The sequence below is a fragment of the Aulonocara stuartgranti genome (assembly GCF_965226115.1).
Source record: "Aulonocara stuartgranti genome assembly, chromosome: 20".
Lineage (NCBI taxonomy): Eukaryota > Metazoa > Chordata > Actinopteri > Cichliformes > Cichlidae > Aulonocara > Aulonocara stuartgranti.
In genome coordinates this window covers 15,507,105-15,533,690 of record NC_138956.1, presented here as the reverse complement: position 1 = coordinate 15,533,690, position 26,586 = coordinate 15,507,105, and the positions used below count along the sequence as shown (strand labels likewise).

General features: G+C 41.1%; 1 protein-coding gene across 4 annotated transcripts; it reads left to right on the top strand.

Moving 5' to 3' along the window:
• The first annotated feature begins 107 nt into the window (after window positions 1–107).
• On the top strand, window positions 108–25,454 carry usp19 (ubiquitin specific peptidase 19). Of its 4 annotated transcripts, none has more exons than XM_082518442.1 (26): window positions 108–560; window positions 1,579–1,969; window positions 7,828–7,956; window positions 8,187–8,323; window positions 8,566–9,096; window positions 10,101–10,485; window positions 11,633–11,789; window positions 11,890–11,961; window positions 12,484–12,599; window positions 12,940–13,163; window positions 13,400–13,592; window positions 14,012–14,145; window positions 14,259–14,417; window positions 14,530–14,640; window positions 14,749–14,859; window positions 14,963–15,064; window positions 15,184–15,324; window positions 15,407–15,525; window positions 16,427–16,570; window positions 17,490–17,881; window positions 17,981–18,091; window positions 18,315–18,531; window positions 19,434–19,586; window positions 19,754–19,920; window positions 20,031–20,206; window positions 21,767–23,075. In XM_082518442.1, exons 2-26 carry the CDS (start codon window positions 1,744–1,746, stop codon window positions 22,049–22,051), a joined length of 4,692 nt encoding a protein of 1,563 aa, XP_082374568.1. In that variant the 5' UTR covers window positions 108–560; window positions 1,579–1,743; the 3' UTR covers window positions 22,052–23,075. The 4 variants fall into 4 exon arrangements, with proteins under 4 accessions (XP_082374568.1, XP_082374566.1, XP_082374569.1 ...); XM_082518440.1 differs by having other exon boundaries at window positions 110–560; window positions 12,934–13,163; XM_082518443.1 differs by lacking the exon at window positions 21,767–23,075 and adding an exon at window positions 24,268–25,454 and having other exon boundaries at window positions 177–560; window positions 12,934–13,163.
• Window positions 25,455–26,586: the final 1,132 nt, after the last annotated feature.

The following is a 26,586-nucleotide window of genomic DNA, read 5'->3' as shown; positions in this document are numbered from 1 at the left end:
GTGCACAAAAGGATGTCGTGAGCGCCATTAAATGTTGATTACAGAGGCTCTCGGATGCTCCTTAGATGACTCGGAAGGTTTTCAGTGTCTCGAACATTTTTTTAGACATCGGAACAATATAATAAATGTGGTATATAATAATCAAAAATCGAGAAATTTAATCTAATGCAGATTGTTACAGAGCGAGAGAGAAAGAGAGAGAGATCACGTGAGCATGTCAGCCAGGAAGTGACCGTGCAATCGTTTCAGGTTTGGCCGGTCAGCGCTGTAATTTCCTCCAAACAAAGTAGGACTCGCCCCGCAGAGGCCGGATGAAACCAATGGATTGAGCAGGATTTCTGCTGTTGTATTTTGTTTGATTTTCTTCGCAATTGAAATGTGAAGAAATGGGCCCTGGTTAAAGGAAAGAAGATTCTAGAAACACCGTGGACTACGGGGTTTCGAGTTCGGGTAGGAGCATAGCGGCCTGCGGCCGAGAAGGGAGCTTTAGCAGCCGGGCAACGAAAAGAAGTCGCTCGCTATTGTGTGTTAAAACGGAATTAGCATCATAATAAATCCCCGTAAGTGTCATGTTGTTACGTTAATATGAATGTAGTGTTTTAACTGCTAATGTTCGTCAGGTGTCACGAGATGTCTTGTCTTATTTGTTTAAATTGAATAGCCGTACCAACCCGTTTGGTTTGAGCTACCGCTAGCGTGAGGCTAATGACTTTAGCTGCTCGGAGCTCTGTAGCAGCGCTTGATTAGACGACCTGCCCGGCGCTCCGCTGGGGCACACGGTAATGGAGATAAACTACAGCCATTAAAACATTACTGGCGGTATGCGAAAGTAATGCCACTGTTTACTACTGCCCCGAGAAGTCAAAGCAGCGAAATTAGATACGGTATGTACATAAACAATTGTTACATTTCGCAGTGTAGACCAGGTACATCAGGGTTACGGTATTATGTTACTCTTCTGAAGGTTAGCAGGTTTTTTAAAGAGAGTTGCCAAAGCATGACTTTGAGAATATAAGGTTAGTTTGAAGCCTCGTGGAGACCTATGTGCATGCTTCATTATTTACAGGCACATGACAGCCACGAACACGTGTGCCTTAAAATAAACGAACCTATATAGTCTGCTGGTTATTGGCTAACTTACAGTAAGTAAGCTAACTAGCTTGATAAGGGGAAGCTCAGCAATACGGATTAATAAACAGCGGTCGACTATTTAGTAAATGGTTTGTACTGAACGCTAACTAAAATGGCTGATTTATCTGTTGTCCTTTGTTTGTCATTTTACTGTGGACTAGCAACTTGCGGTTGCTATGCTAAGGAAACGGAGCAAAGCTCAATGTCCGACTGGTTCAGTCGATGTTATGCTCAGCCATATGCTTTTTGTTGTAAGGCACAATAGTCATGTTCTTTTTCAGCATTGCTGTTATCTGACACCTGCTCTACAGCAGGTCCCTGTCTCTGGATGTGTGCATGCGTTTGCTGGTGTGTGTGTCCTACTCAAGTCCCATAGCTGTTTGATATTCTGTTACATCTTGTAAATTGCACATCATGATAACTGACAGTGAATTGTCTATGCTTTAGGTCCCCATCCCTCACTAGTCTTCCTGATTCTGTTCTGGGAGAGTTCAGACCAGCATCATCGCCAAGATAGCCGGGCCAGGCAGGAAGAGGCACACCTCAGATCCAGACCCCAGCAGTGGTAGTGACTCTGGCGACGGGCGGCCTGTCAGTGCCAAGTGCCTGAAGATGGCCAGCAGCGGCAGTAGTGGTGTGGCCGGGAGTGAGGCGGTGGGCCACCGTGGTGGAGCTCAGCAGAGAGGAGGCAGTAGCAGAGAAAACGGCTCAGACTTGCCCTCCAGTACGAGTAAGAAGAAGCAGAAGGACAGGGCCAACCAGGAAAGCAGAGAGGCCAAGAGAGCGGCGGCAGCAGCTGCTGCAGCCGTGGATGGGGTTATTGCAGAAGTCAAGAAAGGTAAGAATTACAAAAAGTGTCCCAGCTACACGCATTTTTACATTATTTTATTTTTTGTGGATGTCTGCTCTTAAAATGTGGGTAAATGTTTTGTTTTGAAAGGTAACCATGTAGCCTCATCCCCTGTAGCGTGTCCCTGGTATTTTATTTTTCCCTACATGAAAGCTGGTTAGGCCACTTGTGTTGCTTTGGTGTCATTCAGCTGCTTTTCCATGGAGTTTGTCATCCTCCTGGTGACTCAAATTCCACCATCTTGAACTTTAGCTAGTGACGGTGATTGTGGTCTAGGGCTGAACGATTATGGAAAATAATCTAATTGCGATTTTTTGCCCCAATATTGCGATTGCGATGCGATATGCGATTATTTTTTAAGGTCTTTGTCTTCTGTATTATTAAACAAAGACAAGCAATACATCATATAGTATGGCCAATACTATATTACATTAATTTTAAACTGTTCTTTCCTGGAAGACAGACCTCTGTTATGATGACATGAGGTGATGCATGAATTGATGACTGACATTTTTATTTAACTTCTTCAATCACAACAGTATATTTGAACATACACAATAGTTTATTTTTAGCTTACAAACATCTGAGCATAAAGTGCTGACAAGGAACCCTGGTGTAAACATTAAAATGAAAGTCAGTACAATGTGCAGATTGCAGAAATATACATAAAAAAAATCAGTGGCTTTACCACACTCAGTTTTTCGACATCTGTGAACTACTAGACAGTCATTCAATTAAAAAAATAATATTAAATAAATAAAACTAATAAATAAAAAATACACACATCTTACTGATCTCTGCAGTCAGTAACATTACACATAAAGTGCAAACATAATAGCAATTGTATAAACACACACACAAACACGCCTTTAAAATTTAAAGCCGTGAAATTGGACGGTCTAGTTCTGATTAGCGTCACCGCTGTCTCGGTGGAGTTTAATAAACTCGGCCGTCTGCTTCTTGCTATCTAAAATATAACCAGACACTGGTGTAAATTCTCGACTGTCTCATACTTCTGTTTAATAAGTTTTCTGTTTGACGTTTAGTCAGCTGTGTGAAAACCAAGGAGGAACCCACCCGGGGGATTAATAAAGTTTTATTTTATCTAATCTAATAACTTTAATCTCAGCCAAACCGATTTACTCACGAACAAACAAAACACTGAAAAAAGCCCAACAATAACATTTTTAGGTTGTCTAAGTGACTTATATATTACGTTTAACCCGAGCAGCGAAACTCCGCGGTGATCTGAAAATGATGTGCCGGGAGTTGTGCCGTTCTCGGCCGCATCAGTAACCCTCGAGCTCCCGGCTAGCTGTCGAGCTGGTGGGTAGCAGACGCCTCTGAAAACGTCGAAGCACTTTTGCAAATATGGGATATCTTGATAAACCGAGCAGATATTTGATGTTTACACAACTACTTTCTCGCCTGAAAATATGTTAAAAGTTTATTTTGTGACCCAGAAAGATTAGTATGAGTAATTTTAAAACTTAGTAGCGGCCGCCATTGCTGGAAACTGGAGTTTGGCTGGGCCGCGCTATGAATTCTGGGATATGGTAGTAATTTGGACAGCCTTCGGCGCGTCGCTGTGACGTAATCGGTCTACAAATGCGGCCTCAGGAGGATGCAGCCCATGAATTTGGACATGTCCAGAGTATAATCGCAGCCTTTGCGGTTAGAAAATTGCACTTGATCATGTCGCGATATTATCGCAAATGCGATATATCGTTCAGCCCTATTGTGGTCCCTGTTCTGCTTTGTGAGAGATTCACTGTAAGCCGGAGGGTTACTCAAACCACAGCCTGTGGAGAACTGGTTCATTTGTTTGCTGTGATCAGTTATTTTTGTCAGTAATTATTTCACTTCATTCTAGATGCACATTAAAAAGCACATTTTTATTATGTCAACAAAGTCCTCTGGGTGAGAGACCCTCAGTGATCTAGAGACAAAAGCATCTGCAGCCAATCAGTAATCGTCATCTTCTTTCTTCTGGTTCCTTTAGCTGATCCACCACAGCAGATTATTTTGCCTCCATCTCATCCTGTCCTAACATTCTCCTCTGCCACACCAGTTCTCTGCATGTCCTCCTTCACCATATGCACTAAAGGCAGAAACACACTAGTGATCTAGATTTACCTTTAGATGAAGCAGACAGACCAAAGTGCATGGCTGTAGTTGAAAGAGGTGTGCTGATTTTATAACAGAGAGCAAGACAAAATCTTCATAGCAAACAGAAACATAACAAAGAAATTGTTTTATGCTCATTATTTTATTTTTTATAATTAATGAATAGTACAATTGTAGCTGAGATAAATATACAATTTGTTGCTTGGCCCTAGTTTGTGTCCTTAAATCAAACTCAAAGGGCTGTTCCAAGAACCCCCTTAAATCACCTGCCACCTACACTCACCAGGTGCAGGCCAAGGCAGTGGAGTTAGAGTCCTTAGGATATTGTTGAGGCATTTATCCCTTTGCAACTTCTTTATCGGATAAAACAGTAATAACAGCAATAAAATATTAACTACAACTACATTATATGAATTTGGTAGCACACGTATGTGTAAATGTAAATGCCCAGCTTTTAGTTTGTCATCATTTTATTTATTTTGCAGTACTAAACTTTTTTCTGTGTAGTGGAATAATTTGCACAAGAGAGTTGAAGAAGACGGAACGGGTTAAATGGAGTGGTTGGAGATGAGTGTCAGGGTTGATTTGTGACAGAAGGAATGTGAAAGTGAAAGAGTAGATTAATAAAATAGTAGTGAGACCTGCTATGATGTATAGTTTGGAGGTGGTAGTACTAACAAAGTGATACAAGGCAGAATTGGAGGTGGCAGAGTTGACAGTCTTTGGATTTTCTTTGAGAGAGAACAGGATGGGCAAGATTAGGAATGAGTACATCAGAGGGAGAGCTCAAGTTCAGTGTTTTAGAGACAAGGCTGAGGTGGTTTGGACATGTGCAGAGGATGGATAGTTTTGATTATAAAGAGCCTCACAGAAGCAATGACAATGTAACAGTCTGAGACTCACCATCTTCTTCTAGTAGATACTGAATATAATGTGTTAAAAGATGAAGAAAACGTTTTATGCTTTCTGGAATAACATAATGGAATACTTTTCCAGTTTAAAGGTTAAAACAAAAGCAGCTGTAGTTTTCTTGTCTGACCACTGAAGGATTTATTTGAGTCCACATAATCTTTGCACAGATTTGTAAATTAGGTTTGTGGTTTCTTTCTTCTTGATGTTTCTCCTTTTCTTTTTTCCTTTTCCTCCATCATTTATTTGTCTTGATCGAGCAGTATTAATCACTTAACTCTGTTACAGTTGTGAGTGATTTTGTCCCTGAAGGTTGAAATGCTAATGCAAAGCTTCTCACATTTTCCATAAGCCCTTGATCAAATAAGCTATTGATTCACAGTGCTTTTTCTTTCCAAAGTCTATAGTCTTTGGCAATACCTGTAAACTATACACGTGAGATTCGACTGCCTTTTGTTTTACTTGTTTTCTGTATTTGTACTCGTGGATTTGGACTCAAAGCATAGATACCTCCCTAGCAACTAAAATAAGCACCACAGTAATAGAGCTGTAATCTGCAACAATTACAGCTCTATTACTGTAGTGCTTATTTTCTATTCAATAACCACTTTAGTCCAGCAGTAACAGCTTTTTGGCCAGTAGGGGGAAGGAACATAGTAGAAGATTGTCCCGTTTTTAGCACCTATTCCAATTGCCAATTGCATTTACTCTGTTCGTCTCTGATTTGGTGTCCATCGTGTTCTGATCTTCAGCATGTGTGACTACCATATTGTCACACATTTCGATATGTTGTTGTTGTTGTTTTAAGCCTGCATAATTTGATACTAATAACAGCTTTTAAAGATGATATTGGATCTCATGTTGATGTGAACGTAGTGATACAGCATTTACCTGATCATGTAGAGCACAGCTCATGCCTGTAATCAGTGCTTTGATTATATATACTTGGTCGTGCTGGAAGTATTGTTTGCAAGTTATCTTAGTGGGTCTCATCAGACTAGACTGTGTTCAGGTCAGTGCGGCTGTTTGTAGTGTTAATAGATGAGCTCTACTCTGGCTCTGTTTGGTTTCTCATGAGACTGAATGTGAGAACATTTGTCTTGCTGGTCCTCTTCTTCATAGTGAAGGGATGTTATTCTAGCTGAGATACTGCCAGATACTCAACCAGCTGTAGGCTTTTCATGAAAAGGCACCAGTAATTTTTTGATATTATTCAAAACCCGCAATCACCAACTCTGTTCAGTGATGCAAAGCAAAATGTATTTGGAAACAGCAAATTAAATCATTTCATTTTTTATTCATTAATAGTATTACAGTGTGAAATGCTATTTAAGTTGAATTGGTTGACTCACTTTAAATTAAATGTAATTTAATGTTCACAACATTCATGCTGGTAGTTGATCTAACCGTAGTGACAGTCAAAATGAGTTTACCTTAAACCAAAAGCTACTTTATTAAAAATAGATTTTGAGAAGTTATTTTTTTTCCAGTTGCTAGTTTTGTAGATCTTTCTAAAAGAAACTCTTGCTGCTTGGCAGCCATCTTTGAAATGTTTTGGGGAAAAATAAATTGGGAAGAAAATCTAAACTTCACTTTGAGAGTATTATGTGTGTTAATGTGTACAAGTCAAATATGATGACATACTGCAAAAAATAAAAAATAAAATTCTACACACGAGCAAAGTTTCAGAACCTCCACACAATACTCGGTGCTAGCATAATCGGCGTCTCCTCTCATCCAATCAGAGTGCTTAATAAGTTCCGTACTGTTTGACAATATGGTTACTTTAAGCCAAGAAAAAGCCAAAGTACTGTTATCTACAATTTTACTAAGCCCACAATTGGACTTCACAAACAACACTGCAACAACATGATTGGCTAATATCTTTACTTTTTCAGATAGTGATTGGCTCTTGTTAGCTTGAGCAGGACAACTATGGGCTCTTAACAAATGAGAGCTCTCCAATTGATTTCTGTTCAAGAATCTTTGATTGCATGTCTGCTCCTTTCATATTCTGGCTGTAACAGTCCACTGTTGCAGTAGTGTAATTTTAATTATACTGAGAATTCACAAAAAAATACACTTAAACACACATGTTAAGTGTTTAAAAAAAAAAAAACAATTTGTCACAAATGTCAACAAGTTTATTCCTGTCATTTGAGTGGCACAGCTACACTGGTAATCTGACTGTCACCAGCTGAAGGGGATTGAGTGTTCCTTGTGACCTTTTTGGAGTGATTCAGTTGGGGAGAGATTGGATGAGGAAATGAGTGTGGGAAAGTTGAGGCTTGAAGGCTGGGTGCTATGAGCCTTGTGGTACACGTCTTCTTGTTTCTTTCTTTTTGTCCACATTAGTGTGTTGAGTCTACATTTGAAGAAGTGGCTCGGTAGCATGCAAATGACTTGATGATTTTCCTTCTTGCAATTGTTTACTTGGAATACAGTCTGTGTGGGGTGGATAATTTTAGATGTCCCATTTGTAATTGCTGAGTTCACTGCCTTCTGTCTGCCTCGGTCTGTCCGTGAGTGCTCTAGACTGACCCAGTTGAGCATATGAGCGCAGTGGTCTGTGTGAATGCGTGAGCATGTGCATTCAGTGTGTTTTCCTTTGGGTTCATTGTACTGATGCTGTGCTCTTCATTGGTTTTTACTTTAAAATTTCCTTTTTAACCAGAGGATTTTTTTTTTAGTTTTTACGTTTTAACAGGGTCACTGTGGCTCAGGCTGGAGGCTGAGTGATCAGGGTGGAATAATTTTCAAGTTCCTGCTCATCTTTAAAACTCATATGCCTGCTTCTTTGTTTTTTCAAGATGTGTTTGTGGACTGGAAGCAGAATGTCAACGAAGTGACTGTCAGGCTGCGCTGTGGCGAGGGGGTGCAGAGGATAGAGGACATAAACACCACCTTCACAGACACACACTGCAATGTGGATTTCCCAGGTAATTCACAGCAAAGTATAAAAGTGGAGATCAAAATAGAAGCTGGGTCAGTCATAAAATATAAAACCACAAAAGTACATAGCTGTACAGTTTAGCCTTCAAACTCTGGAATTTGGACTTTAAACTTAATCCTTTGGTTTATATCTTGGATTTATTGCAGTTATTCTATTTGAAATGATACTGTAGGTAGAGCTGTGGTCTATTAAAATCGGTGCATTCTCATTCTTCAGATGGACGGCAATGGAGCTGCCAGCTGCAGGAGGAAATCGAGGCCTCATGTAGCAAAGTCCAGTATAAGGAAAAGGGAGGCTTCCTCCATCTCATCATGCACAAAAAGATTCCTTTCCACATCTGGCCTTCTCTAAAGGTGAGTCGCATAAAATTGTTCATCGCTCATTCAAAACAAGTTTAAAAGAATATTAAATTAAACTGAGGTAAGTATGCTAGCCTGCAAGCAACACACTGTACTTGTTATAAGGGTTCTGCACCACGTTTAGAAAAACATTTTGCCCAGACGTGACTGTTATTTAATCTTTGAAGGAGAGTCTTGCACATTGAAGCTTTAAGTAAGCCCTGTGTTTTTCTTCTGGCTCCTCTCCTCTGCTTTAGTCAAATAAAAAGAAGGAGGCAGTATCCATAGAGACCAAACCAGACATGAAGCCCGTTGCCTTGGAGTCATCAGAGAAAACTCCACATCTCCAGCCCCAGCCTCCCTCGTCACCTGCACACAGCGAGTCAAGACGCGGTGTTAGCAAATCATGTGTCAAACGCAGCCTGAAAACTAAACTGACGGGTGAAAAGGCCACTACGGACTCTGCAGGTGTTAAAAGCACAGCTGGAGATGGCTCCACCACCAGCAGCAAGCCTGTTACCGTCACGAAAGCAGAGCAACCGCATCAGGAACCTAGTGCCAAACGCACAGTTGTACGGCTGCCTAAGACCTCTAAGGACGCTGCATCAGCCGACCTGCCATCTGTGATGTCTACAGCAGCTAACGGGAAATCCACCTGTGCCCACCTGCCCGCTGGTCGGAGCCCACAGACGGAACGGAAAAGTGGAGACAACAGATCTGAGACTCGTGGCAGCGGACAGAAACAGGGAGCAGAAGCAGCTGCTTCCACCCTTACCAACAGAACTCAGGTGAGATTAGCTATAATATTGTGATTTATAATTCAGTTTCTTTACATGCCCTTAAATAACTGGATACAGTTGACTTACTCCAGTAAGCTGAGCTGTTAACTGTCCTGTAAGCAAGAAACCTGCCAACTGTTAGAAAAACTTGATTCCTCTGGCAGGGAAATAAAAAATTCACAAACACCAAAACAGTGTGAACACACAACGGTAAAGAGCTGTCTGTATTGTACTATCTCTATTTTACACAGCCACTTAGCTACCCCAGCAACAGTATTGCTGTTTTCTTTTATTGTGTTTATAGTCACACACAGCTGTCAGGCGGATGTGACGTATTCTGAATGAGCCCAAAATCATGCAGAACCCAATAAATAGAAATAATATATTTCCATATTTAATAATATTTAAAATGATTAAACATTTTTTTTTTTTTTAATTTAAATAATTTCCCAACTCTGACTCATTTAAAGACTAAAATTGCAGATTATTTCCACACATCACCCAGTACTAGGATTTAATTCGATTACAGCCAGTAACACCATCTGCCATGTGTGGGCTCCCCTTTTCCAAGTGTCCCTGGAGCTTGGGAGAGATTTGTAATTTTATGAAATATTTTTACACAACATACTAACAGATGCCATCTAAACCTGTCACCAGACAACAGCCTGCCAGATAAAGAGCAGTAAGTGAGACATGAGAGGACTGTCTGCTCATGTGTATTGGCGTGTTTTCATACAGCTAAGGTCACAAAAGTAACTTTGCGGATACTTTAGATCTCACTGGATAATCAGCTGTATATGGCATCCTTTGTTTTTGGTCACTGCTGTAATAAGAGGACTAGAGGGTGCTGTGTATACCCTCTCAAATGTGAAAAATCTGTAGCTCACAGATATTCATTTAGTGTCCTTTTCCTATGGGGACTTTGGGAGTGAACGTTGCTCTTTCATTTTTAAAATGTCTCCTGTTTTGTTTTTGTTTTTTTTAAATGTATTAATTTATTTGTATTTTTTCAGTTGGCTGAGAAGCAAAACCAGTCATCAGACCAGTCTGGTGCAACAACACATGTCAGTGTGAGCCAGCCAGCAGCTCCTGTTAGCACCAGTGACTGTGTTAAACCTGTCGCCTTCAACAAGGAAATGAATTCGACTTCTCCCCAAAGGCTGGGAGACAGAACAGACTCTGAGCCAGCTGGAAAACCTGTTGAGCAGGAATCAGAGCAGGATCCTCTGATTTGTCAGCAGCTTGGAGATATGGAAGTGGTACCAGTAGAGGCGATGGGAATGCCAGCCAAGCAAAGCCAGCCCCCAGGTGTTGCCCAAACGAAGAGCAGCTGTGACGATGAGGAGAAGCGGGACCAGTCGAAGGAGGAGCCGCTACTGGAAATGAAGCAACTGGATGGTTAGTTGTATATGGTGCTTAAATGCGCTTCTGAAAAAGGTTAAGGGAACAGTTTAACACACAATCAGTCAATTTCGGGGACATCGGTTTGCTCAGTGAGGAGGTGTAAACCATTGGGAATCCATTTCACCTGCTTTGGTGCAAACAAAAGGAGAGCAGATGCACTGGAAAGGCAACAAGAGGACCACTCCAAAAAGGGGAATGTTTTTGCATGTGGAAGCCAAACCATTGCTCTTTCCTCGTCCCCTATTTGCTGATTTTTCTCTAGCTTTGCTTTTTGCTAGTAACCTTGTCACCAGCGACAGGTCATAGTACCTGTAGTGCATTCATATTGGTTGACAAGCCAGGGTTCTCCGTTAGCACAAGTCCCACTAAAGACCCTCATGCCACACTCATAGTGTCTGTTTTGACAGTTTGGTTAGAAATGTGTACAACCCTGTCCAGCTGTCCTTGAGTAATGGATCATCTCTTGGAGTCTCATCCATTCTTAAGACAGTGCTGGGAGGCTTGGAGAACACTATCATAACAGCACCAATGTGCTAATCTGGGGAAGCTGGACTATCCATGCAACATGTACTGTGTCATGCTACCAGTGCAGTGCAAAGACAGTGGCAAAAAGTAGAGGTAGAGGAAAAATCAGTCAGCTGGAGTAAGAGAGCAGTGGTATACCTGTAAAACCATTCACTTTCTTAGGTTCGGCTGTTGCCTCTACGGTGCACTTGTTGTTTTTGCACAAAAGCAGGTGAGATCATTTCATAGGTTGATTCCCCCCCCCCCCCCCCCCCCCCCCAGTTTGACTGACTTTGTGTAATATTTATTTATTTATTTATTTATTTAGCGTATAATTGAAGGTGAAAATAGTAAATTCCAAAATTTGGCACCTTCCAAAATTCTCTTTTAGTCTCACTAACTTTTCTTCTTCTTGAAACTGGTTTATGACCAAAGATCACAACTGCAACATATAAATGCTGAAAACATTTAAAATCTTTGGTTCCAAGCCAGCTGTGAGATAACCTTGGCTCTCAACCAGGACCTGTCCCGCACACCTTAAACACCTTTCCTGGGATCATATTAGGCATGCTATTCAGATGCACAAACCACCTCAAATAACTTCTTTTTGTTAATACTTTGTCCAAACTTCCCACAGCCCCAGAGCCCATGGTAAACCTGCAGTATGTGAAGAATGATTCATATGAGAAGGGCACAGACTTGATGGTGGTCAATGTTTACCTGAAGGGGATCTGCAGGGATACAGCCAGAGTCATCTTCAGGGAACAGGACTTCACCCTCATCTTCCAGACAAGGTTATGACCATGAATATCTACTAATAAAGCATGTGGCTTCCTTTTGGCCAGTCTCGAAAGAGCAGCGAGTGATTGACCTTCCTTTGGCTTTCCTTTACAGTGATGTCAGCTTTCTGCGGCTTCATTCAGATTGTGGACCGAACACAGTCTTCAAGTGGCAAGTCAAACTCAGGTACTGTTGGAGTTTGCTTGTTCTTGCTTAGAAACCAGAATCTTAAAATGAGCAGGTGAAGAGCGCAACACCGGAATGTTTTTCTGTGTAGATGTGTGGGCTAACTGTACAGATATACTGAGCTGTTCCAGGAATCACGGCTAGCTTCATCAGTATCTAACTAATTGGAACAGCCTAATTAGCCATGAAGAAACAAGAGTGCTAAATCACTAGGGTTAAATCAGGGCAAAGACATCAAACTTATAAGGTAGAACCTGTCACCACATTTAAGGAAACTTGTGGAATCAAACTTCCTTATCTGTGGTTTCTTTTTACGGGTTTAAGCACTCGGCACAAATGGAAGTGGTGCGGACAACATAAATATGTTTAATATCTGGAATGTTATAAATGTCTTCCAGACATTACGTGATGAATAACAAAGTGGGAATGTTGCACTGATGACATTCTCGTAGATCACTCACCTCCCTGAACTTCTTTTTGCCTTTACAATCTGACCTGTGTACTCTCCTTCCTGTGATTCAGGAATCTGATCCAGCCTGAGTTGTGCAGCTATGCCTTCACTCCCTCCCGTCTGGACATCACTCTGAAGAAGAGGCACAGCCAACGCTGGGGGGGCCTGGAGGCCCAAGCCACACAAGGTCTGCTGCCAGGCTTCTACTTGTCAACATTAGATAAAGTCTTTGGTTTTGTTCTGCAGGATTTTTGGACATGATAATCCAGAGAAGTTCCACAATAAAGATGACCAGCACTTATTGCTTGAATTTAGGGCAGTTTGTTGTCTTTTGTTAGTGTTTTTTCTTTACTGTTTGTGGTTGAGACAAATGCATGTGGGTTTTTCAGGTACAGGAATTTGACCTCTGTAACGTGGCATGTAAATGAATATTGCTGCAAAACTATATTTATTATTCCTGTCACATCTCTTGCTGATGAGCTTCATTTTCTAACCACAACCTCTATTGTCCTCTGTTTAAGGTGCAGTGGGTGGCGCTAAGGTCGCTGTGCCCTCCAGCCCTGCCTGCATGGAGAAGAGCCAGCCAGGCAGCAGTCAGCACAACCTCCCAGCCAAGGAGGAGCCTCCGCGGGTTGGGGAAGAAAAACCCAAGGCCCCAACCAGAGTGGAAGATGGGGGTTTGGACTCTGTGGCTCCACGCACAGTCTCTGAGCACGTTGCTATTACCAAGCCAGAGCCTACTGTTACCATGGTGAATGGATTAATGAATACCCATATAGACTTGAAACTGTGTACCGTACTACTATTGTTATATTGTTTTTACTTCTAGTGGTTTTATTATCATTTGGTCCACGTGTGTCATAAGAGCTGACAGCAGCAGAGGTGACACCATAGAGTCTGGATGAGTGAATAGTTATTAAGTGAGGCTAATAAAAGTACAAATACAAACATATACAACTAGAGTAAATGACAGTGTGTGTTTCCCAGCCTAAGCCTACCTGCATGGTGCAGCCCATGACCCACGCACCTCCGGCCAGCAGCGAGCGCCATGAGGAGGAGGAAGAGAAGAAGGTGTGCTTGCCTGGTTTTACAGGGTTGGTCAACCTCGGAAACACCTGCTTCATGAACAGCGTCATTCAGTCCCTGTCCAACACCAGAGAACTCAGGGATTACTTTCATGGTAAATAATGGATTTACTCTTTTTACCTCTTAAAAATAATACAGGAATACATTTATAATTCAGCACTGTTTTAATAAATGCTGCTCTAATGCACACCCAAAGGGATAATTTACTTCATCTTTAATGCTGTTGCCAAGAAGAGCACCGTGTTGTTGGGTTTTTGTGTTGAAAAGTAAAACAGGCTATGTTTTATTATGGCTTTGGTACAACGTCATGGCCCACAGGGGCAGGCTTAATGAGTGCTCAGGAACTTCCACAGGATTTATCTCCATTAGCTACAACTGCAGAAGTTTGTGGACTTGAAGCATTTAGAGCACTGAAAATCTGGGTCACCTAGTTCCTTGGAAACAATGTAATTCGCCAAAGGTTGATAGAAAATATTATCTTTTTGCATTCCTGTATTTTCTGTTTCCCCACAGACCGAGCCTTTGAGGCAGAAATCAACTGCACTAATCCACTGGGAACAGGAGGCAGGCTAGCCATCAGCTTTGCTGTGCTGCTCAGGGCTCTTTGGAAAGGAACGCACCACGCCTTCCAGCCCTCAAAACTCAAGGTACAAAAGCGGCACCCTGAGATTTTCCTGAGATCTTTTCCTCTTCTACAGCAATTTTTCTCTGGAAGTTTTCAATCTGCCTTCATTTTCTCCATCTGTTTGCAAACACACAGGCAATTGTGGCAAGTAAAGCAAGTCAGTTTACTGGTTACGCCCAGCACGATGCCCAGGAGTTCATGGCATTCCTGCTGGACGGACTCCACGAGGACTTGAACCGCATCCAGAACAAACCTTACACAGAAACGGTCGACTCTGACGGGCGGCTAGACGAAGTTAGTGTTTTTCTTTGGCTAATGTGATGAGATTAAATGGTAACTGTTTCCTGCTAGAATTTTGTCAAACCTTGACCTGATGTTTTGTTTTGTTTTTTTGTTGTTGGTGCAGGTGGTGGCAGAGGAAGCATGGCAGAGGCACAAGATGCGGAATGACTCCTTTATAGTAGATCTGTTTCAGGGTCAGTTCAAGTCCAAACTGGTGTGTCCCACATGCTCTAAGGTAACACAATAACACAATTTTTCAGTCCCCCACCCCCCACCCCCACCCCACAAACACACATGTTTGGTTTCTGTTTATTGACATTGACATCTCTGTCCTCTTTTTCAGGTATCTATCACCTTTGACCCCTTCCTCTACCTGCCCGTGCCGTTGCCACAGAAACAAAAGGTGCTCTCAGTTTTCTACTTCGCTAAGGAACCTCATAAAAAACCCATCAAGGTAAGATAAGAAACAGCTTTGCAGTTCTGCATCAATTATTAAGTGCTGAAATTCAAAGGTGTCTCTTGTGACCTGTTAATGAATATTCATCTGTATGTGTCAGTTTTTAGTGAGTGTAAGCAAGGAGAGCTCCAGTACTGCTGAAGTCCTGGAATCTATCTCTAGAAGTGTGAGGGTCAAACCCGAGAACCTCAGACTGGCCGAGGTTAGACATTTTAAAATGTCCTTTAACAGTGTCGTGGAAAGGAGGGAGAGTCGTATAATACCGCAGACATTTAGAGGTGACTTTCTCAAGGACACTTTTTCTCTTCCCCCCCATCTCAGGTGGGAAAGAACCGCTTCCAGCGAATGTTCCTGCCTACCCACTCCCTGGACACAGTGTCCTCCTCTGACATGTTATTCTGTTTTGAGGTGCTTTCCAAAGACCTGGCCAAAGAGAGAGTGGTATTGTTCAAAGTGCAGCAGGTATAAATCTCGCTTTTACATTTTGAAAACCTGTGAAATATGTGACTACAAATATTTTAACAGCCTTGTGTTTGCTCTGCAGAAACTTCAGGTCCCCAATATCCCCATCTCCAAATGTGCTGCCTGCCTGAAGCCTCCGGTGTCTGAAGAAGACAAACTGAAGCGTTGCACTCGCTGCTATCGCGTTGGCTACTGCAATCAGTAAGTTTTCCAAAACATGTTTTTTCCAACTGTAAATAGCTGATTAAGAACTTTCCAAGGGATTGCCTGGAAGAAAGTGACTCCCATATCATGTTATTAATTCAGTCGGTTAACTTTTCTATGAACATGTGTTGCGAAATCAATCAATGTAGAGCAGTGACACAAACCACGGAGGCCCAGAAGAGTGCAGTCAAACAATGAGTTTATTAACACACAGGAGAGAAAACATCAGCATATGTCTTCTGCCAAAAATACACAGAGAATGGTTTATATATCATCAGGGTTTGACGCCCCCTCTTGCATTCTATAACATATTTTTGTATTTCTAAGAACATCATTTGCATCTTGTACAGACAATGAAACAATTTTAGAGCTAAAGTCAGACACAGAAGTTCCTCTTTCTAACATCCCAAATAAGGTGATAATTTCAGGCCCTGGAGATACCCGTTGACTTGTCCTCCTGTTGACCCATCTTCTGTCACCTGTTACTAAGTAAACTCAAATGCCACAGGTTGCAACAAGAAGCTGAATACATTCAGGCCTACGCTCAAGCCTGTTCCTAGATTATATGTACTATATGTATTATAAGCGTGTAGCGGCCTTCTATGTTCTAAGTCTTTTACACAATAGATTGTGAAGTCATAGCGCTTCACAAAGCTTGAAACCTTCAATAAACTGAGACTGAACATCAACTCTGAATGAGCACAATCATGCAATGTGTATGAAATACTTCTGGCTGTACCTGTAATAAAAGGTTAACATGGTGGAATTAACTTTAATAAACATCTTTAATACAATATCAAATGCTATAAGAAATAAATGATAAAACTGCAGATTATATGTTAGCAATAAAATTTCTGTACTTCCTCACATGTTAACTCTTCTGCTCTTGTTTCTCCAGAGTGTGTCAGAGAACCCACTGGCCCAACCACAAAAGTCTGTGTCGACCCAACACAGAGAACGTGGGCCTGCCTTTCCTGGTCAGTGTCCCAGAGTCTCGACTCTCATATTCCCGGCTCGTCCAGCTTCTAGAGGGTTATTCCAGGTACACAGTCACTTTTATTTCAAAGTCATCGTGTTCGATTTACTAATATTAAATTTGCTGTGACGTGTCTGAATTAGAGATGGTCCTGGGAATTCGTTTTACTTGATTAATGGAAGAAAAAACTCAAACTACTTGACGATTCTAAAAGTATAAACAAAGACAAGGAGGTAGCGGATGGTGTCTAAACAAATTCTTCATGTATGTAAGGGCCATTTGTAACTGTTAATCACATTTTTAATAAACTGTTCATATTAAATGCTGCTGAAATATGCAGCAAAGTTTGCTACCAGCATTGTTTCTTTGTATTACACGTCTGTCTACATGTCTGTGGCGTAAAGTACGCATGTCTGACAGTCTTCTATTCATTTCAATCTATTTGACCTTTACTTTTCCTCTTTTTCTACAAATATTTATTTATTTGCTTTTCATCTTTTAACACTTGGCTGCTCTCTGGCCCATTCCATATTCTCTCATGGAATAAAGAAGTATGATTTTTATGTAGGTGTTAGCAAATCCTTTTCTGTCATGCTCCACTGCTAAAGCTCAAAAAGTCATTAATAAAGGATTCTAGTTTACTTTTATAAAATGATTTTCATTCAACTTAGTTTCTCTGTTTTCCTTTTTTCCCCTGTCACTGTCTTAATGCTGGAAACTTGAGCAATAATCAGATCCCCCTGGCTGTACTTTGTATTTTCTCTGTGCCAGCTACACAGATGGATCTGTGAACACCCAGAAACATTTTTGATGCTCAGAGTATGACCAAAAAAAAAAAAGTTCTGAATGTCTTTTCAGTCAACGCTTGTGCTTTTTGATGTAAAATAATCAGAGTTTAATGTTTATGGCATTTAATAATGAATATTATGTGAACATACTAAAATGTGAACTTTTAGTATAACCTTTACTGTCTCTCTGTGTGCAGGTTTTCAGTCAACGTGTTCCAGCCTCCTTTCCAGTCAGGCAGAACATCCCCTGAAACATCACAGTCCCGAGTAGACCTCCCTCCAGTGCCAGCAGGCTCCCCTGACGGTCCTGGACTGGAGGATGAAGCTGTGGGTGGTAGCAGTACTGTAGGAGCAGGTAACTTGGAGCTGGAGAGCCACGCTTCGCTGCCTGAATCCCAGGCAGAGTATGCTCAGGCCTCAGCCATCCACTCAGGGGACTCGGAGTCCCTCTCCTCTTCCCAGACGTCCCTCTCCACCACACGGACCACAGATTCAGGGTTCTCCGAGTCACTCTCTTCTGCTTCTTGTTGCTTTCTGGACCCTCATGCTGAAAAAGAGACGTCCTGTGAGAAGGCTGTGCGGCCAGAAGGTAAATGTATTGTACAGATTCTTCATTATTTTGGTGATTTGCCTTTTTTTTTTTTTTTTTTTCTTGCCTTCTTATTTAAACTTCTTGAACGTTCTGCAGCTGCAGTCGCAGGGTATCAGCATCCGTGTGAATCTGCTTCAGGTCATGCTAGTCAGTTCTACATCGCTCTGCTGGATGCAAACAACAAGGAGCAAAGGCTGGATGAGAGAGGTACCACCCCACTTTCTACAGAACTGATTTTCTTTAGTTTTATTCTTTTCATTGCCATATTGGGTTGATTTAGCAAGATATGGTGCTAAATTGAAAACCTCTTCAAGACTTTTCTGTCATAAGATGCGTTTTGACTTTTTCAGGCTTCTGAGGTTTAGTGTTACAAAAATAAAACAGAAAAAGTTCCACACATCAATGTTTTCCTCTATCAACCCGTCTGCAGAAGATGCACTGGCAGATATACCTGACGATGCAACCCTGGAGCTGGTGTGGAAGAACAACGAGCGTCTAAAGGAATATGTGCTGGTGAGCTCCAAGGAACTGGAGTACGAGGAAGACCCGGGTTCTCTGAGTGAGACGGCCAGAGCGGGACACTTCACCCTCGAGCAGTGCCTCAATCTTTTCACCAAGCCAGAAGTGCTGGCACCTGAAGAGGCTTGGTAGGAGTCTTTAAGAAATGAGCTCTAAATAATGTAGCATCGATTGTGATTCTAGACGTGTAGCTCTTTTTCAGGTTATTCACAAATTCCACTTTGTCTGATGTAATTCTAAACTTGGTGAACATACCAAGTGGTAAATGTGTCTAGCCTGTGTAACAATAAACTCAGGTTTAACTTTCTCTTTCCCACTCCCAGACAGCAGCGACTAAACTAGGAGACATCTTGTATACAAACTTCAAAAAGAGGAACTAAACTTAACACTTAAACCAACAACCTGGTCTGTAGCTGGATAGTGTCAGGGCTCCAGATCCTGCATAGACATTCAAACAGAGGCTTTTATTTGTGTATTATTACATGAGAGAGAGAAAGAAAAAGATGTTGATACATCGAAAGGGAAAAACTCAGTATACTACAGTTACATACACTAACAAAACAAACTGAGTTTGGATAATGATGCTCTCAGGTTTTTAAACAATGTTCAGAGGTCAACTTTTATGGGAAAGATCTAGAATTTATACCTGGGCTAGGGGAAGAACTGGTGGCAACCAGTATTTTTATTGTTTATTTCACAGCATTATTCTTTAGGTACCACAGTCATTGCAGTAGTGATGGTGACGATAATAATCCAGTAGACTTTAAAAATTCTCAGTTTCTGAGTTCAAGTTCAACGCTGAATCATAGTGAACATAAGTAAACAGGTGTCTGCTGCGTAAAATTGGATTAGGACATAACATTTGCCCAGTACTTTATTACTCTACACTGTGCTAAGAGATACATTAGTGAACTTCATAGTTGAAACTTTTTAAATGAAATTCGGTGCAGGCCTGACGTGAAAAGTCTTATTCGATTATTCTGTGCATTCGTCTCATCAGCTGGTCTTTATCTCTGCTCTCTGTGTTAAGGTACTGTCCAAAGTGCCAGCAGCACCGTGAGGCCTCCAAGCAACTGTTGCTGTGGCGTTTGCCCAACGTTTTGATCATTCAGCTCAAACGCTTCTCCTTCAGGAGTTTCATTTGGAGGGATAAGATCAATGACATGGTCGACTTTCCAGTCAGGTCAATACAAGCTAAATGTTTTTGTATCCTAATTTTCACATCATTTGAATGTTAATGAAAAAAAGATTTGGTCAATTATTTAGCTAAGTGTGACTATTATTAGTAGTAATACTGTATCATACTATACTGTATTTGTTTCTATAACATTAGCCTCTCTCGTCTTTCAGGAATCTAGATCTAAGTAAGTTCTGTATTGGCCAGAAGGATGAGATGCAGCAGCCTCCTATCTATGACTTGTATGCGGTCATCAACCACTATGGAGGAATGATAGGAGGCCACTATACTGCCTACGCTCGCCTGCCAAGTGACAAGAACAGCCAGCGCAGTGATGTTGGTAAGTCTGATCAGTGGCATCTGTTTTTATGTATATGGAAGTTATACAATAAGTTCCACTCTGACATCTTGCTACCACTTATCGGCCTCTCTTCCCTCCTTGACTCTCAGGCTGGCGTCTATTTGATGACAGCACCGTGACAATGGTGGACGAGAGTCAAGTGGTGACGCGTTACGCTTATGTTCTGTTCTACCGGCGCCGAAACTCCCCAGTGGAGAGGCCGCCACGCTTCCTCAGGCCTGTAGGTGCAGAGTCGCCCACTGCTGCAGGAGCTACTGCCAGCCAGGTGAGAGAGCCATAACAATAAGACAGGAAATTTTTCCCACAGCTAACTTAGAGCTCCTGTAGTTTTTGTTGTTTTTCTGGTTTTTTGGGTGGGGGTGAGTGAACTGTCACTGTTAGTGTGGTTGATGGGCTGTAGGAAGATTTTAGCTTGGGTCAGTGTGGTTAATGAGGGAGTTGTACATGTTTATTCCTTTGTACATTGTATCGAGTCCATCTGTCATTGGGGTTTGGGATATTAATAAGTGTCACACTAATGAGGAACTGGCAGTACTTGCCAGGTGTTAAGAGACAGGCCTGTGTGTTAAATCTCTCTGAGAACTGCTGCTTCTGTTCAATTAGTCTTGACAAGAGGAGCTTGTGCTCTGACATTGTTAATGACAAACAGCCCAGTGGGTTTATAATGGATGGATCCATCATGAGACACACTGTTAATCTCTGCAAAGCTCAGATGTCAAGTGGCATTAGCTTTGTGGGTTTTTTCTTTTCCCTTTTTCCCACTACTTGAGTGTAACTGCTTTTGAGGTTTTTTGTGGGGTTTTAAATATCATTCCCTATCATTAATAAATCTTGCTGTTGATCTGGTGGACAATTGAAAAGCGGGAAATACACATTATAAGCAATTTCAGTGTGTATTGTAAGTGATCTTGCTTAGACATCCAAATCCATATGGGTATAAAATTAAGTGGAGAATGGCGTCTGGACTTCTTTAGGTTGCTTGAAGACACAACTTAAAGAAGTCCAGACGCTTTTCTTTCCAAGCTCCTTAGACTACGATGACCTGGATGACTGAGAACCTTCACAGACATAAGTGGAGAATGTATAATCTGCATTTTATTGTCCTTTTTCATACATCTTGGGGGGCACTCTGATATTAAAGGATTCCCTTGTAAGTAAATGAACAGCTAAATAACGTGAGTGTTTTTAGTGGAAGAGTATTGTGTTTTAAAGACTTTATATTCACTTTTAAGCTGTTTTTCATTCCTGTCCTCCTTTTTGCTGGAGCATTTTAGCCATGTATTGATCAGTGAGACTTTGAACCATTGAGTTGTCTTTCCATGTGAGCACAGTGCAAATGATATACAGATTATTTATTAAAAACTGACTTCATGTCACTGCCGGATGTGAAAAACTCCACTTTGTTCCTTTGGGATAAATGCTGCACAGTCTTTGTTCAGTTACTTTCATTTCAGAAGCTGTCAGATGAGATTTCAAGGCTCAGGCTTAAATTTCATATCAATCTCACAAAATTTGCTTAAATTGGTAAGAATATACTATGTTACAGTGTTTCCAACAAAATGGTTAAAATATACATTTCTTAACCTGGGCTTTTAGTAAGAAGAGCTTGAAGATGTCCCTTTATTTTCTGGCCCCTGTAAATTTGATTCCCACTTAAAGAACAATCTCCTCACTGTCCCAGTTTCAGTAGAGCACACGTGTCATCTCCGTACAAATCACTATGCTCAGCAAGTACACACATTTGGAGGTTTCTCGTGTAATCGTAGTATTTGTTAGAACACGCACCTTTTCGCAGAAGCTGACACAGGTTTCCCGCCAATCGCAGGCCTCTCTAATATGGCGGGAACTGGAGGAGGAAGACGACGGGCTCGACGAAGGGCCCCGTGGACTGTTCCTCTCTGCGCTGCGGCGACACCGAACACAGAGAAACAGAGACGAGGAAGAGGAAGATGGAGCCGAACAGTCGGTGCAGCAGCACCGCAGGCAGAGGATGTTGGACTATCCCGACGACGACTGCGTACGATACTTTGTTCTGGGCACGCTCACTGCAGTGCTCGCTCTGTTTGTCAATTTGGTCTACCCTCTTCTTTACAAAGCCACCTGGAGCTGAGTGCTGGGTTTACGTGCTGGACCGCCCCTGAAATCAAAAAAGTCTGTTTGTAGAAACGAGAAGAGATGTTTTTAGTGTTTTTCCAGTAAAATATTTGTGTTCTACATAGCACCACAATACCTGAAGTGGCTAAACCCTTTAAAATACTCGGCACTACTTCACATATTAAGACTTAAACAGGCTGATGTTAAAGTCACAGCTGCTGACTCTTTCATCGTGAGAGACGCTAATTTAAAGCTGCAGGAGAGCTACCCCCACACTGTAATGATGTACTGGGTGTAGATTTCTCACTACATTACCTCTGCATTGTTTTAAAGTGGCTTCAAGCTCTGTACATTTCTAAAGAAAGTTTCAGTTTTTATTGTCACACTTTGGGTAATAATTCTCAGATGATCAGCCATGACAGCCTTAATTATACATTGTATATGTGGAGTTGAAGCGCAAACCCTGAAAGCTCTTTTGGAGCCTGTTTAGATGCGTTCAGGAGTCAGATAATTGTGTAGGATCCTTTTTAAGATGCTTATAGGAGCATTATAGAATAGCAAGGACCCACTGAAAAGCGCCTTTTGTTTCCAGTGCACTACACTCATAAAAGATCAACGTGCAGGATTCGGGGCCATCTAGTGGTGAGGTTCCAAATGGCAATTAACTGAATGCCCATTTCTTTGGAGCACCTATGCAAATCTACATTATAACCGTTTGGGTCTTCCCGTCTGTGTGACTTGAGAGACATCTGTTTATATTTGCAGGTGTTTGTACACTAATGAAAACAATGATTAATATATTCTTATAGAGCCCCATAAATCCTACACATTGGTCCTTTAACAGTAGAAATGTATGATGGGTGGAAAATGTGTTCTTGAAGAAGAAAATATTAAACCTTATTGTATGTATATGTATGTGTGTGTCCGTGTGTGTAGCTGCTTTTAGTTTGTATTCTGAAAATTAAGAAAAATGAATTTCGGGGCCTTTTTAAAATTTCTGATCTTGTCAAGACAACATGTCCTCTTTTACATGTACTGTAGTACACTCTAATTATATATATATATATATATATATATATATATATATATATATATATATATATATATATATATATATTAAATTTTTTTTTTTTTTTTTTTTTTTTTTTTTTTACATTGTGTGTTTATTGAATACCTCTAAGCCATAACTGCTTTGAAAAGTTAAGGGGTTGTGTTTTTTGTGGGTGGTGGGGACTTCTTTCTGTTCATTTGTTTTTGTTTATTTTTTAGCAGTTTGCGGCTAACTAAAGTATATTCAGAACAATAAAACTATACATGTTTGTCCGCCCCTGAATGTAATGTTTATAAATTGCACTGCTTTAAATGGAGTTAAATTCTGAATGATTTGGGAGCTCTAAAGGACAGTTACACATGAATTGTTCCTTACTTGTAAGCTATAAGCAAAGGTATTTTTGTAGAGCCTTCTTTAAATTTAAAATTTTAAAATATATTTATTTATTAATAATTCCGTTTAGCAGCTTAAGTTGCTGGACGACTTCATCCACAGCCACTAACTGTTTGCAAGTGTTGTTGAGACTCCACACCGTCCACAGATCAGTTCTTTGCTCTGCAGTCATCCCGTGATGATCGTGTGTGAGTGTGTATTTGGGTCTCAGGGAAACCTCTGGTATCAGGTCAGAGTACACAGACCTGTATGTGCTCTGCCTTACTCAGATCACCATCAGACTGTATACTTGATTCAGACATATGCAATTCTCAAGTCTTTATTCTATTTTTTATTTTATTTTTTATTTGTCTACAGTGTTCTTGATCTAATTTGTCTCCTCAAATCAACTCTGTAGAAGTATTTTAGGGGGCACGACCTCCAAGTGCTGATTGGCTAATGATTTAATGGACTTGACTGATAAAGTTATCTTTGTGTGTGAGTGTGTGTTGGGCCTAATTTAAAAATGTTAATTGCAAAAGAACAATAATCATAACCTATATTTTGATGCCTCTGTATAATATTACCGAGTTATTGCAAGTAGTGTATTGAATAGATCATAACCTATTTTAATTTCCATGCAATAATGTATCTCAATAACTCCACCTGAATGCTGCTTTCTAATATATAAACTTTGTGAAAATAAAATTTCCATCTGTTTATGGTCTTTGTGTGTTTCATGCCCACACATGAACACTCTGAATGCTGAACCAATGTGATTTAATGTGAACGCTTGGTTTATTTTGCAGGCCTCTAGCCAGTCGCTATTTGGGACAGATCTGGATGCCGAAGGACCGCCTACGCTGACCCCTGAGGTACCGTCTGACCTCTTTGCCCACTCCGGCGAGTGTGCAGCACCATCCTACGGCAACATGGAGGAAGTGGACTAACAAGTATGAGGGCTGATGAAAGAAAGGACAGGAGAGTGGAGATCCATGGAGGTCCCCCAAGTGGGAGCAGCTCCTCGGCTGATGACGCATCTGTCGTCATTGGTTACACCGGCATCTGAATCAGGTGTCCGGGGGGTGCAATGCAAAAAAATCTGCAGGTGGTCTGAGGATTTGACTGCACTCACTTGAGACAGACCTTTGTTAATATACTCACATTAATAGCCATTGAAAAAGACTTAACAAGTTACATGTGTAGTTTTATTCATTCAGTTCATATGGGGACACTTATGATCTAAGAGCTCCTGTTAACAGTAGCAGTAAGTAGTAAAGCTGCTGCTAATGGAGTTCCTCCTCCACCACCTAACAACCACCTACCAGAGAGAGGGTGTCCACGCACCAAAGCACCTTGTGGTCTGGTTTCAAGCTAAAAACCGGCTCTTGCTAACATTAACCAGACCTGTGGTCGATTATTAGGGGATATTTGGACACTTTGATGATTGTCGTAATATAAATGTGTTGTTTGTTTTTGTTTTTTTCCTTTTAAAGTTTGAGTTGCCTGGTTTGATTTGTTTGTGGTGGTGTATTCAAGATGGACTGGAATTGTAGCATCACATTAAGGAAAACATGAGATGGTGCTGACCCACCTTTTTTCTTTTTTTTTTCTTTTTTTTGTGTGTTTTGTTTTTAATACAGTGAGCACACACTTTTTCTGTCCCGTTGCTTTCTAAACTTGATTTAGCTTCACTTTCTCTAGCTTTGTTCATTTTTTTGTACTTGTTTAGTTTTTTCATTCCTGTGGCTGCTTTGTCTAAAGGCTTCAGTATAAATTGAAATGTGCATGGCTGCATGTAACCCGAGCCCCTCGTCAGATGTACCCTCACCCCCTCTTGCTGCGTTTCATTACTTCTGTTTCCTGTAAGTTGTCTAGCATCATGTTCTCACCCTCCTTTGTAATGGACTGCGTATATAATGTGGGGATCATTAAGAATGTTGCTGTGGATGCATATAAATGGTTAATATAAATAAAAACAGTTTTGAGAGTTAAAGACACCGGTGCCTGCAGTCTTCTCTCTGTGCATAAATGGCAGGCTTTGAGCGAGCATTGCGCCAAAAGTGAAACTCGGTTTAGACTTGAGAAAAAGAATTGTTGATGTTCACGAAGCAGGAGATACACAGAAGATCTCTACACAGGAATGGACTATGAGGTTGCAGACCAAAAAAAAACCAAACTCCACTGCAGAAGAGACCTTTAAGTCAGTATACAGTATGTGGAGGACAACCTGGAGAAAGATTCTGCAGTTTTTTTAAATCACAGAGACGACGTATGTTTGGTGAATGAAGGGAGAGCAGCGTCCCCACAGTGAAACCTGGTGGTGTTGTGCTGTGGGAAAGTTTTAGTGTGTGGAAAAACTGGGTGTTGGTCGTCACTGTGTCTTCAAATGTAACGATTCAAAACGCGTGTTGCTCTTTTGCTCTTCTGGAGGTGGTGAAGAACTAACTCCAGAAGACCAAAGTGACTGACTTGTCTGCCATTGAAAATGAAGTGAGGTTAACTGAAGACCAAGGTCTATACCAGGAAACCATTACATCTGAGAGAGTTTCCAAAGAAGAATGGGCTAAGATTGCTCAGGGAAACAACTGCAGTCTGTTATTCAGCAAAAATGAATTACAGTCGACTATTAGCAACAGGGGGCTGATAGTTTTGACCCTAGTAGTTTTTGTTTTTGGTGCAGTTTCTGTGCACACAACAAAATAATGTGAGCATCCACAATAAATCTAAGATGTTTGGAAAAGCTGAATTTAAAAAAAAAAATTCTTGCTCTGTTTAACAGCACTTGGAAAATACTTTAAAAAATGCAGTTTTCATTCCTCATCTATAAAACATCTGTACGACCTAAACACAGAAGGACACCTTCAAAATAATGCCAAGTCAGACTAGTGAAAGTGCAGGTGGACATAATACACTTAAGGCTGAAATTCATTCATTTAGCATCATCACATTGAGCCTTATTTCTGCTGGTGCCTACTTGCTGTCACTGGGAACTAATCAGAACAGAGCAACCAGCGTGTTGATGACACATTTTGACTGTGAGAACTTTAGATGCCCATCCTGCTTTATAATATCATTAGCTATAACTTCCATATGCACGTGAATAAACACGTGTGCGTGACACAACA